Raw genomic sequence first — 14,057 nt, 5'->3', positions numbered from 1 at the left:
TGACTAGAAAATGATGCTAAAGCCATGGTCTTAAATTCAGTGCTAAGAAATGCATAATTCTACCCTTTGGGAAATCAAGCATCCTGGCTAATTGCCACGTTGGTAATATACTCCTGAGATTCAACCCAATGATCAGGGATATTGTTAAGACAGTAGCCTTAACTTCGACCATCACTTTTCCACAGTGGTGAGAAAATCATTTTATGTAGCACAACTTATAAGTAAGGGTATGACATCCAAGTCCAAAGAGGCCATTAACTCATTGTACTCTGCCTTTTTCAGACAAGTCATAGAGTACAATGCGCTCTTTGCTATGTACTTGACCAGACATATGAAGCAACTAGAGTGACCTCAAAAGTTCTTTACAAAAAGAATACAAGGCGTAACCAAACGTACCTTATGTAGAGTGCTTTAAAGCCCTTTCCCTCTACTCAGTCCCCTTTTAGATTGCTGAGCGGTGATTTATGCTTGGCTTACAAGGTATCTGAAACTCCCCCCCCCCCACCACCACCACCACACTTATGAATCTCCTACATATTTGTAAGTCAAACAGTACCAGAAGTACAAGGTCTAGGGACCTGAAATTTGTCTGTGACTTAAACAGAACATGATGGAGAGACAGATGTGTCCCAGAAACTGCCCCTCCTATGGAAGAGGCTTCCCATCAATGTGAAGCTAGATTTGTGTATTAAGTTTAAGCATGACATAGACAAGTGAATGGGAAATAGGAAATTTAGTGAAAGAAACGAATGAGTAGAAAACGCTCACTTTATTAACAAAGATAATAAAGCTTTCGGGATTTGACCCTTCTTCAGTATTCAAAAATTACACTAAAAACCACAATTTTTATATAAAATATCACATGACACAGCCACCAATGAAATTGCAAAAATAATTAACATTAAAATTCAGGCCTATTCACATTGCTCTTTAACTTCATAAAGCATTTAAATGTTCATCATAAGCTTATAAATCATCATTTATATTGTTTCTGTCTAGCTGTAAAGACAGGTTTAACAGTTATCATATTGTTTAGTCCTGGTGCCCTATCCGCTTCAAGTCTAACAATCCATTTGTATTCAGACATTTCTAGCTTATTATTTATATCACCCTGTCTTAAACTTTTATATACTACCTCTAAAACCTTGAATTTAAAATTATGAGACATCCCTTTATCAATTTTATGTGTAGTGAAGGCATTAGATATGGCACCTCTCCTTATCACAGACTTGTGTTCAATTATACGATCTTTAAGTCGCCTTGAACACTTTCCCACACAAAATCCATCACATTGGGTACATGTTGCTAAATATACAACTGTTGTTGTATTACATGTAACTTGATATTTCATCTCATTTTATTTTGTTTACTGGGTGCTCAAAAACCCGTTTGTCGCAAATATCATTGTAACAACTACAATTAAAACAAGGGGTAGTGCCATAATTAAAAGTCACTGGGTTCATTAAATTCACCTCAAAATCTTTATAGCACAATTGTCTTTTAAGATTGTTTTTATTTTTATAGGCAAATTGTGGTACATTACCCAATATTGTAACTAATTCAGGCAAAGATGTTCGTATTCGCCAATTTTTTCGAATTATTGCCTCTACATATTTTGTCATGTAGCTATAAGTTGTAACATATCTCAAGGTAGAGGTGGAACGCCCCATTCCCATCCAAGGAATTTTCTCAAAAATATGGGGGTGCCATGACATTTCTATCCTTTAATATGTTAGTCTTAATCCTTAAGACATAACCTCTGTTTTCAAAGTCCTTACATATAACATCCATCTGTTCTTCATATTTTATCAAATCAGTATAAAGTCTGCTCACCCTTAATAGTTGACTTTTAACAATTCCACCAAACACATGTTTAGCATGCATGCTTTTTGCATGTGTGTAACTATTTACCTGTACGTCTTTTCTATGCACACAGGTTTTCAATACCCCAGCTTCCTTATATAGTTCGACATCCAAGTAAGAAATTCTATTATAAGAATATTCCATAGTGAACTTTAAAAAATTTGTAGTGCTGCAACGAGATACAGTTCACACACATATGCACACTGCTTCTTATATTTGCTAATTGAAAGATCACCTTACCTCAGAGAAGAAGAAATGTTCTGTCTCCTCTATTTAGGGTGTAGTATATAGTATATTTAAATGCTCGTTTTCCCCACATTCTGTCTTCGCTTTTTTTTAGGACTCGGTTTTGAGTCTTAGAATGTAAAACTGTTAGCGATCAGTTTACTGACACCAGTTAACAGTCACTTTTCATGTAATCGGCACTGTATTTTCCACTTAGCCAGATTAGTAGGTTATAGCTGTGTGATCTTGATATATAAAAAGATTAGGAAGATGTGTCTGATTAGCTGCGTGAGTCAAGTATGTTATATGATGTTTATCATTCCTTGAGAAGAGAGAGGTCATTTACTCCCTGGATCTAAATTGAGATTTGCTGTGGGCGGTATTTATACCTCATGCAGTTGAGAGCCTGTATTTTGTTTCTGTGAGTGCTACTTTGTAAATGAATGGAAATTATTCTTAAATCCATTTGAAATATGCATGTAGAATAATATTAAATGTTTATTATTTGTTTTAACTGCATTAATTGGTAAGTTTAGTGTTATGCTGATTGCATCTCTCATAAGTGGGCAGTACAGTATTTTGTCCTTTGTAGGGCAGAGAATGGCCTTACATTTCTTTGCCTTGGGTCATTCTAACCTGATATTTGAACATGCATTGTGGAACAGATTCCTGGCAGTTTTTATTACTTCATTTTGATTGAGGAATAGTTAATAAGACTGAACTAGAGGCTGATTTTTTTTTTCTCTTATTAGGGATATGTTGTATGTTGTTAAGTTAAGAGGAAAGAACAGCATGGGCAGTCAGATTCTGGGGGGTGAGGCAAAATTGTTTTAGTAATTGCAAGGAGTAGTTTGAAGGAGTTGCAGAAGCATTTGTGATTATTTTAATTACTTAGTTTTCTGGTCTGTGAACTGTCCTGTAGAGCAGTACGTCAGAAGTGGTACAATGTTGATGTATTTTCACACACACACACAATTTTCAAAAAATAACAGTGTTCGCAGCAATAGATGTCTGTCTTCCATAATTTTTATGGTCAGATCTGCAGCTGATATTTCTGTACTAAGCTGCTTGGTTTTGTGTGTTGTTTTTCTTTGCAGGTGAATGCTGTCATTAAAGAACGTGAAGGTTATGCACCAGGAACAGAGTTTCACCGTTGTAAGGAAATGTCAGAGTATTGTAGCACGTTGTGCAAGGACCTGTACCTGTTCCCTGGTATTTACCCACACAAGTAATGGATGTTGCCCAGAGCAAAACCGTGGCAGTATTGCCTGCTCACCAGCATTTCTGTTTCATTTCTACTGAAACTGTTCATGTATCTTAATTCACTAATCTTTGGTGACTCTGTTTGGAATTGTGAGGCATAGGAGGAAGCATTTTATATTGTCTTGAGTTTTTTTAAATTCTTAGAATATTTTTAGTAACTGTTAAACTCCCAGAAGGACTATTGTAAAGTATTGATTGTGGCAGACAGCAAAGACCATGACTTTTTGTTGTAAGTATTTATAAACAGAACCTCTTTGCTGTGCAAGGTATCAGTTATTTTTTTACATATATATCTTTCTAAACAGTTGTACCTACACCTCATGTTACAGAAATAGTAGGCATGATTGTAATAGTAAGTATTCTTTACAGAACAAAAAGTGGCCACATCACTTCGCTTGTGATATGTGGGGCAACTTTCTGTGGAACAGACCAAATTGCAGATGTAAAATAATTATTTTTTACTATTGTATTCTGATTATTTTAACGGTCTCTCAGAATTACTCTGTACTGTACATCTTTTCTGTTGAGAGAGAGGCCTAGACCAACATTCCCAGCACATGTCTTTCAGTGATTTGCGCATTTAGCTGTCCTGCCATCCAGCAGCATATGGGGCATACAGTGTAGTAATAGTGTTCTAAAATGATAAAGTATATTGTTGTAACCAGTTCATTCCCATGCAGTATACGTTGTTCTTTTAGAGCATTGTTGAATTCTTTGAGTGAATCAGCTGCACAGATATGCTACTGTGTTTCAGTAGCCCTAGTTTCCAAGTGGTTGAAGACTAGGATAATACGCAAGTGTGTTATTGCTAGCCAAGCAGTAGTGTCTCTTGCACAGTTTTTTCCACAAACATCTCTTCAGCCACAGTGCTGCATTTAGGTGGCAGGTTTGCAGCTTCTTGTCCACTCCAGTGGTTAAAACTGAACTGCAATATTTTTTCGATAGTAACAGTTCAGGACACCATCTTTTGTGATATTGTATGTGAGAATGGTGCTTTACATGACTTAGTTACTCAGCACATTTATATTGTAATTTTAGCATCTCTACTGATTTTTGTGTATTTAAATCTGCTACTTTATAACCAACTTTAGTGCAGGTTAGTGTTCTTGTATTGTATTTTATAGACTGATTTATATTTTGTAGGTGTTGGCACTTAGCTATATAAAACTGCTATAGGGATGTATTTTGATAGTGATAATGTGTATATCGCAAGTCTTGCTTCAAGATGTCTTTGGATATTTTTTGACAGTTTAGTGCTTCTTTTTTTTTAAATGCTATGGCAGGTGGAGGGGTACCTTTGATATTGTACTGTAAAGTATTTTAAAGCATATAACAATTTGTACAGGAAAGTTAATTAATTTGTAGCAGTATTTTCTGATGTACCAAAGGCATTGTGAGGATTTGGTATTGGCTCATAAAACAAACGTTTAAGAAACAAAAGTTTTGCAGTGATGTGGGAGTACGACTCTGATTTGGAAATATTAATTTGAGAAACTGCCACAAAAGGTTGGAAATGCCTTTGTACCACTTCAGTAATCAGTCAGTAGTAGGGTGGTAGAAGTTGGAGCATGTTCGCATTAGAAGTTAGAGAAGATAACTTAAGGGATTGGTAAAAGGCCCTACAACAGGAGGGTGAGTATGTGCTAGGAAAAGGGAAGGAAAGTTGTCCTTATGATTTGAGCACAGGCAGTGATAGGAAGGAGGTATATTTCTGAGTGAATTACCTGGGATGAGGGAGTGCTGACATATGGCAAGTGGCTCTGTTTCACTATGTATGATAAGTAGGGTGGAAGTAGGTACAAGTTTGCTGGGTAAATAAACAAGTAGTTAACTAATGCCTTAGCAGCTAGAGGTAGATCATCGTAGTTGTCAGAAACACAAAGAACGAGCACAGAATAATTTTTTTTTCTCTTTCTGTATCTGCTGACCTTGATGCTGGCTGTGGTCACCTCACCCATTCACCTGTACTGGGTAACAGCCAGTTGTGGTGCAGCCATCAGGGAATTTTGCGACATTCCCACTTGTACTGTTTAAGTGCTCAGGATAGGGATGTGCACTAAGTTCAGCTTGGTACAGTAACCTGCTTTTGCAAGTGGCATTGCCCCTCAGGCGGCTCATCATCGCCAGTTAAGACAACACCCACTAGTTTCATGGTCTCCACCAGAGAATCAGGAGATGCACAACACACCCCCATGCCATTTCCAAACACATATTATCTCTGTTCCACTGTGCCACAGATCAAGAAGCATGGAATACTTTTAAATCTGTGCACTGTAGGTTTCAAACACACACACTGCTTCTTTGGAGAAAAATTAGTGATACAAACCATGTAAGTGGGAAAACCGTGCACCACTTCATGGTACACACAAGTTGTCTCAGTATATCCATTCATTATATTTTGTGGCTATGCATTTAATAAAAAAAAAAAAGCCACAATTAACAGAACCCTTGGTAGGGGAGCTAGGACCTCTGTAAGGTATATATCCCAAAAAAAAAAAAACATTCAATAATGTTAAAACCTTGCCCATTATACCAACCCCCTAAGTTTGGAGACTTGCTCCTGCATAAAATAAGTTAACTTTTTCAGTGGTGTTGTTTTCTGACCAGTTGTTCTTTTTTGAGTATTTGTAACGCGACAATTCATAGTGGAACCAAATTTTTCTCATCTTGTAGCAATAAATTAATGTTACCTCCTTTTGTAACCCAGAATTACAGAATCTCTCTGAATATAGGTATGTGTAGCGAATCATCCGCATGAGCTATTTTATGATGTGGAGCAGTATTTTTGTGCCCTAGTTTAACAGACTAATGCTGGGGTGCCTTCTGTTTGCAGTCTGCATGTCCTCCCTGTGGTCACGTGGGTTCCTCCTGGTGCTGTGGTTTCCTCTCACATCCCAAAGACATCCTGTAGGTGGATTGGATACTCTAAATTGGCCGTAGGTGTGTGTGTGTGCCTTCTGTGCAAGGTTGGGCACCGGGCTGGCAACTCGACAATGTAAAACTCCACTGCCAGTCATGAGCGTACAGGTGATCCGCTCTGGCGACACCTAACCGGGAAAAAGCCGGAAGAAGAAGTTTTACAGACTAATCAAAACTAACCAGGACGAAATGGACTAGCAGTTTATTTGATGAAATAGGTGTTAAGCCCCCTTCAACATACCCATCCAGGTTTTTGTTCCTATACAACCCTCCTTAAAACATCCTGCTGTGCACAGTTATGAGTTTTCAACAAAGTGGTCCTTTTATAGATTAAGACTTGAGTGACGACACACTTGCTGCTTTTTTGACTTATTTGAAAGAGGCATTATATGCATCTTCTACCTGATGCCAGTTAAATGCTCTGTGATTACGTCATAATTCCCTAGCTGATTTGACTGCATGTAATTGCAGACATTGATGGACAGATAAGTAAACCCTGTTCGATTTATCAGCATAGAATATTCCAGTTTTGCAAACAACTAGCCCATACATAGTACAGCAGGTCATGAAATGTAAAGTATGAAAATGCACCAGCATGCTATTTAGAAGATGTAAATAGCACCTCTGACCTTAGGGTAAAAGTATTGTTGAAAACATTAACATTTGTCATAGTCACATGGTCCTTTTAGGAAGTGCCACTGGTGTAGGAGATGGTATAACTGAGCATCGCATTTTTCCCAATTACATCAGATATTTAACACTACATTGGCCCTGTGGTCAGTGTAGTTTCTTCTAGTTCTTTGTTATATCAGTAGTCCACAAGTAGCTGTTTTGTTTTTAAATAATTTGTATATTATGTGATATGTATGCAGTTATTGTAGTTTAGGTAAGAGATGTGGCATCCTTAGTTCCCATTGTAGTGAGCAATGTAAATTCATTTTTCCTTTCTTTTGTAAAGAGAGGAGATTACCTAGGATTATTTGGTGTTTAGGTAGGAAAGTTTTGAAAATCAGACAGTGGTCACCTAGCATGGGAGATGGTGACTGGGAGCGGGGTGAGCCTGAAGGGCTTGATTTAAGACTCTTTCAGGGATGATATGCTTTCTTGATTTTTAGGGTTACGCCTAGTAGGGATATGACATTTTGATATCATCCTTATTTAAGCAAGCTGCTATTTAGCAGTTCTTATAGTTATCCCCCATCTTTTGGCCATCAGTCCTCCTCTGGCAAGCTGGCCCATTTGTTTATCTTAACTCGATTAAAAGTTGACTGGGAGGGGCCGTCATTTAGTTGGCCATCAGGCTTGTTCACATTTTTGACTTTTTCTCCTGGTCCTAATGGTGCACACTCGACTAGGCACAAGGAAAAGGTGTGTAATGGGCCATCTGTGGAAGAGATCCCCTCACTTCTGAAGTGGTCGTTCTAATCCCAGTAGTCTTGCCTCTCCCCTCAGAGCCTAAGCAGTGGTCTCCCTGCTCCCTGCCAGGGAGAATGCACCACCAAGATTATGCAAACCCCACCTTTCCCCACACTTGACCCAGAAGTGATGAGCACGCTACTCCTCCTCACATTTTCACCCTCCTTGCCCACAGTTATCCATTACCAGGACCACTAGTCAAACTCTTGTTGCCTGGGTCACAGTCTGTAGTCTGTTCACTAATTTTTAAGTCTGTTTGTTTATGTGATAGTTAGAAAACACCAACCTTTAGCATAAAGATTAGCTGTAAGATGTAAAGGACCCAGTTCTCCTGGTCCGTGACTGGTGGCAAGCAAAAAACATTAAAGTTTCTGGGATATGGGTATAAGCCTACCACTTTCTTTTCTCATTGGCATCTTTTAGAAAGTTGGGAGGGCTGACAACAGGTAAGGACATGATATATGGACAGACCCAACAGTTTGAGAGTTACAGATTTGCTGCAAGTATTAATGATTTAATATGGATGGATGTTTTCTTTGTATCATAGCTGTACTTTAAGATAGGAAACTTTTATAGAAGTAATTGATTGCCTAATAGTGGTAGTGCACTCCTGTATATGAAGCAAGAAAAGGCAAAAGGAATGGCATAGGAAAAATGCTAAATGATTTGTCCATTTGCCCTTTTTTCCATTTGTCTTGTCACCCGGCAGTTGTTATTCCCTCTTCTGTTTGTCTGCAGTCACCTTTTTCCTGTCCGTTGCATTCTTAAAATGTGCTAAGGCTTCCACTGTCTTCATTATGTCTGCACAAATGTGAGAACAACTGCAGCAGATTATCTAAATGTATACCTCTCTAGGGGAATATCATATCATCCCTGAAAAAGTAGACTACCTATGGCATGTATTGAGAAGGAACTTCTCTAATCTTTAGAAACTAGCATTTTAAGGGTTTAAAATCATACTTCCTCTTTTTATACATTATTTGCAAACTAATTTTAACAATTGTGATAGTAATCAGCTTGTTTGATTTTGTAGGTGGCTTGAGTGTGTAATTGTTGGTATTTAGGAGACTTGAGTATGTAATATAAGTATTAATTAATAGTGAGAGTACTTGGCATAGAAGTCCCGTTCTACTGTAGCTAAGCTATTCTGTGATGCTGGGAAGAATATTTAGTTTGTGTCCTGCAACCAAGCCTGAAATTTTGCAGCAGTATTAAGTGTAGGAAACCCCAAATGCTAGTGATCGCAAACTCTTACTTCCATAATACAGATATAAATTACAAATATTTTTTTTGTATATTATGCACAAGCATTGTACTGAATGGTTATCACAAAAATATTTTTGTCCCAGATGCTTTTGATTTCCTTCTGGAGTTTAAGGTATAATATATATTTTAATATTGTAATAGAAGCACATTCCACGTCTGTAATGTACAGCCTAACAACTGACCAGTAAAGATTTCACTCAGTATTGTGCAGACTTTGAAGGTATTGCCATGTGTCAGTACTTTCATGTGTTCTGTAAGATGCACTTTTGAGTTCTTTCTGTACTTTTTATTCATTTCTAAGCAGCTATGTTAAAACATTTATAGCTGCCTGAACGGGTAATAGCTTATTCTCAGAGTATGCATCACTGCCTTAGAAGAAATTGTTTTATTTCTGACTCCAGATTGCAAAATAAACATGCTTTATACATAATTGTTGTCCTCATTTATTTGGTTTTCCCCAGCCTTTAACCTTTATAAGGTAGTAAAAAAAAAGAAAATATTATTTGTCCCAGGATACTTAAGTTTGCCAGACTTTAAGGAATTTAACTGTGAAAAACATAAAAAGAATTAAGCATCGCAGATTTTTTAGCACTGAGGTCTGAATATGTAGAACAGTGTATAATTTTTAAGGCTGTGCATCTTTTTTGCTTATTTGAATATGATGAAGTAGCAATTGAAATCTGTTAATCACATTTCTTCCAGGTATTCTCAATCAAAAGGTAACACACTAGGCCATATTCATAAAGGTTACCACAAAGTGGACACGCTGTGCACTTTTTGGATTCAAGAACAGCCCTACCACAACGGTTATGCTGTCTGTTCACTCAAATGTTACAGTGTTCAGTGTGTGAGCTTGTTGGAAGTATGTGATTCAACTCATAAAGGGATTGGTATGACCCAGTTCCTTAGCTCTTTTCATTGTCACTTAATCATTAGTACAGATAATCAAAGAACACATTGCACCATTCAGCTTAAACATTTTGCATATTTGAAAAGCCATATTTCATTGTGTCTTGAGCTGTTCGCATTCACATCTCAAATGATGCCAAAGAAGTCAATTTGCTGTTACCTATCAACCTTAAACTTGCAAGTTACATGGCATTCAACATTTTTTAAACACTTTTATTAAATTTTTAAATTGTGGACAATGACATAGCTGCAAGTACAGTAATAGAAAAGAAGACTAATCATAGCAAACATTTTTCATTTTCATGCATTATAAATAGGTTTTCTTTTTAACAATCATAATTCACTCCAACATTACATAAATTGCTCATTTCCTGTCTTCTCTTAAAATGTCCTCCTCTTCTCATCTGAGTACCGCTTCTTAGAGACCGACGGATTCTCTCAGGCCTAGAAGCCAGGCCACTCCTAGGAAATCTGCTTCTAGCCACCATCTTGCTACAGCTCCCCCACCCCAACCTCAGATGCTTAAAATGGTGGAGGATCTCATCTCCCTTATCAGAGGTACTCAGTCCCCCACTCCTAAAAGGAAAAAGCATCCTTCTCCAGACGTTATGACAAACCAAGAGTCTGTGGAATCTGATTATTCTGCTTTTGAAGTGGAACAACATCCCTTAACTATTTGAGGATTCAGATGCAGAGGAAAACCATCCCTTCTGCCTCCCATCCAGAGGACCTCTTTCGGGGAAACCTTTCACTCCCTCAGGGAACAATTTCAATGGGACTCTCAAGACTTCCCACAGTCTAAGAAAAGACTTGGAGAGAGGTTCTTCGTGTTTCACTGTTGCAGTCATTACATTTGGGTAATCTGCTGGCAGGCTGCCCTCAGTCGGCCTGAATTCCAAAGTCTTGGGTCCTGCATCGGTTGCTGTCTCCTCTTCCATGACATCAGGTCATCAAGGGTATAAAACATGCAGCTGACGCCATTTTTCTTTAGTCTTTCTTGCTGCGCGCTGCCCGAAGCAGAAGCATGTCGCAAGTGCCGGTCGGCCGACTACTGAAATATTCGAGAGTGAGTTTCAGAACTGAAGTCTTCACCAAAGCTAAGTACCCATTGTGGAAACTTTTTTCTTGCTCCATACCGATGTCAGAAAAAGTTAATAATTGTATTACTTGTGGGAAGCAAATACCTCATAAGGATTTCCATTTATACCGTATTCCTTACCTAGGCCCTGATCACAACATGCCTGGCTGTCAGTTTTGTGCTAGATTTAGCCAACGCACTGTTAAGCGTCTGTATATTTTTGCCTCAAAGTATTTTGGAAACAGATTTAACTACCCAGAAATGTCGTCGGATAGCAATCCGACTACCGGAGTACATAAAGAACGCAAAGAAAAGGACAGAGAAAGGCAGTCGAGATCCAAAACGGACGAAGCTTCTCGTAAGCCAGTCGCCGGTTCGCCTGTACTCAGTGAGGCGCTTTCGTAGCCCCTGATACCTGCTACCTTCGAGTCGCAGGCCTCTACCAACACCCATGTAGAGTCCCGCATGCCGCAAGATACTCAAGGTATTGGACCGACACATATGCATCTCCCTCGGATGGGTCCGGAGCCGCTGAGCAGGCACCAGATTCTGAGGGTGTGTTCAGACCTCAACATTTGTATATCAAACCGACGACAGCTGCAAAACCAAAGACAAAAGCAACTTCTAAAATTAAAAAACTGACACATGAGCCATGTGCACAGGCCTCTATGCCTAAAAAACAGATGATCAAAATGGCTGAAGGCCTTATTACCTTGATCAGGGGTACCCATCCCCCTCCAGATAAGAGGCCTAGGCAAGACACTGATTATGAATCTTCAGATCAGGTTTCTATTTCTTCTGATTCCTCTTCTGATCAGGAATTATCTATACTTCCCTATGAGGATTCTGATGCAGAGGAGTCTATACCATCTGCTTCTCCTCCGGAGGATTATTCATTTGGGGAAACCTTGCATACTTTGAGGAAGCATTTTCACTGGGAGAGTCAAGATTTCTCAGAATCAAAAAAGAGGCTCAGGGATTTCCTTCTCCCTCAGCACAGGCCTTTAGCCATTCCCACTGTTTTAGACATTGTGGATTATGTGTTTTCGGAGTCAAGCTTGACCCCTGACTCCTTACCTCTGGCTCCCAGTAAGCCTGACAGATATTACAGGGTCCCTGACTCACATACATTTTTATTTAGAAACCCTGCTGCTGATCCTGAAACTGTTTCACAGGGTCCAAAGGGAGTTAAGGCCTCAACAGCAAAAAATACTACACCCTCTGACAGAGATTCAAGGGCTCCGGAGAGATGGGGAAAAAAGGTTTATACATCTGCAACCTTGGCAATCAGAGCCTTAAACTGTCAATTTCATATGCTTAAGTATCAACAACATGTTATGGGATTGCTGAAACAGAAAATTATGTTGATTTCTGAATGTGCAGAAAATAAAGAATTGCAGGAATTATTGCATGCAGCTGAACAGGTTGCAAAGCATACTTTGCAATGTGGTTTTGACTCCTTAGAGGCCTCTTGCAGGGCCGCAGTTACTGGATCTGTGATTAAGAGGCATGCCTGGCTAAAGGATCAAAATTTGCCTGATCATGTTAAAGCTAAATTGCTAGATGCACCTTTACATAATGATACTCTGGTATTAAGACGGAAGAGGTTTTAAAGAAAATGGAAGACAAAGCCAAGTCTATGCAAACTGTTAAAGACTTCTTACAAAGTGCAGCCACCAAGATTCAGTAGACACTGGCCTACAAAGAATTGGTCCTTTCCTGTGTCAGACAGAGCTCAAAGGGGCAAATCCAGACGCCCTAAGGGTTCCAGATACCAGGCGCAAGATTCATACAGGTCAAAGCAATGGGGCGCTTCTACCTCCAAATCTGGACAAGATAAAGCGCAAACCTACAGAAAACAGTACCAATGACTTCCCTCTGCCTACACCAAGCACTTATCTTTTGGCAGCACCCTTAGGGGGAAAATTAGCACTTTTTGCTCAGAATTGGCAGTTAATAACCCAGGACAAGTGGGTACTAAACCTAGTATCACAGGGATACAGATTCCATTTCCACACTCTGCCAATGGCAAACGGTTGGCCAGATCTGCCCAAAAATCAATGGGCAGAGGCACAGAAACAGGTTACGTCCCTCATGGATATGAGGGCCATTCAGCCAGTACCAGAACAGAAAAAAGGACAAGGTTTTTATTCAAGACTGTTTTTGGTACCCAGAAAGGACAAGGCCTGGCGGCCAATACTGGATTTATCAATTTTGAATACATACCTGGGCATTCCAAAATTCAAAATGCTGACTTTACAGCAGCTTCTGCCCATGCTGGGCAAGAATGCTTGGCTGGTGACATTAGACCTAAAAGAGGCATACCTGCATGTCCCAATAAGACAGGCATACAGAAGATATCTCAGATTCAAGGCTGGCTTAATGCATTACCAATTCTGTGCACTGCCCTTTGGCTTATCTACTGCGCCCAGGGTCTTCACAAAGTGCCTGGCACCAATAATTGCATTTTGCGGGAAAAAAAGTATGCAAATATACCCTTACTTGGACGACTGTCTCATTCAAGCAGAGAGCAAGGACATTCTTCTTCAACACCTGGCATTTGTGAAAAGGCTTCTAACATGCCTAGGGTACACAATAAATGAAAATAAATCACAACTGGTACCCTCTCAGAGAACATTCCTGGGTGCAAGCTTGAATACAACTGCCCAGATGGCTTACCTCACGCCAGACAAGCAAAGGCAACTGACCTACTTATTTCAAACTGATGGCGACAAAAACCCAGTTATCTGCAAGACAAGTTCTGCAGGCTTTAGGCTTCATGGCATCCTGCATCCTACCGATTTCATATGCGAGACTGCATTTGAGGAAACTTCAATGGTACCTAAAAAGTTTTTGGAGTCAGCATTCTCAGAGTTTGGAAACAATGATTCCTCTCATACCTTGCCTACAACAGGAGTTTCTGTGGTGGGCAAAGACATGTCACCAAAACATGGGACGGGCCTTCACTCTACCCCCTGCCAGCCAAACCTTAACAACAGATGCATCAGATTATGCCTGGGGGCCCACATGGCAGGAAGATGCATTCAGGGCATATGGACCCCAAAACAAATGCATCTACATATCAACCGGAAAGAGAAGCTAGCTGTTCAAAATGCCC

At 39.4% G+C, this 14,057-nt stretch overlaps 1 protein-coding gene across 2 annotated transcripts in view; it reads left to right on the top strand.

Annotated features, from left to right (window-relative positions):
• CASP2 (caspase 2) overlaps window positions 1–5,767 on the top strand; it is a 672,789-nt gene extending 667,022 nt beyond the window's left edge. For both annotated transcript variants that reach the window (XM_044079856.1, XM_044079857.1), the window contains one exon: window positions 3,186–5,767. In XM_044079856.1, the coding sequence (XP_043935791.1) occupies window positions 3,186–3,320 (135 nt within the window). In that variant the 3' untranslated portion in view covers window positions 3,321–5,767. The remainder of the gene's footprint in view (window positions 1–3,185) is intronic.
• Window positions 5,768–14,057: the final 8,290 nt, after the last annotated feature.

Source organism: Protopterus annectens, chromosome 8.part0, assembly GCF_019279795.1.
Source record: "Protopterus annectens isolate FY-2018-M chromosome 8.part0, PAN1.0, whole genome shotgun sequence".
NCBI classification, from domain to species: Eukaryota; Metazoa; Chordata; order Ceratodontiformes; family Protopteridae; genus Protopterus; species Protopterus annectens.
This window is presented reverse-complemented; position numbering and strand designations above follow the sequence as displayed.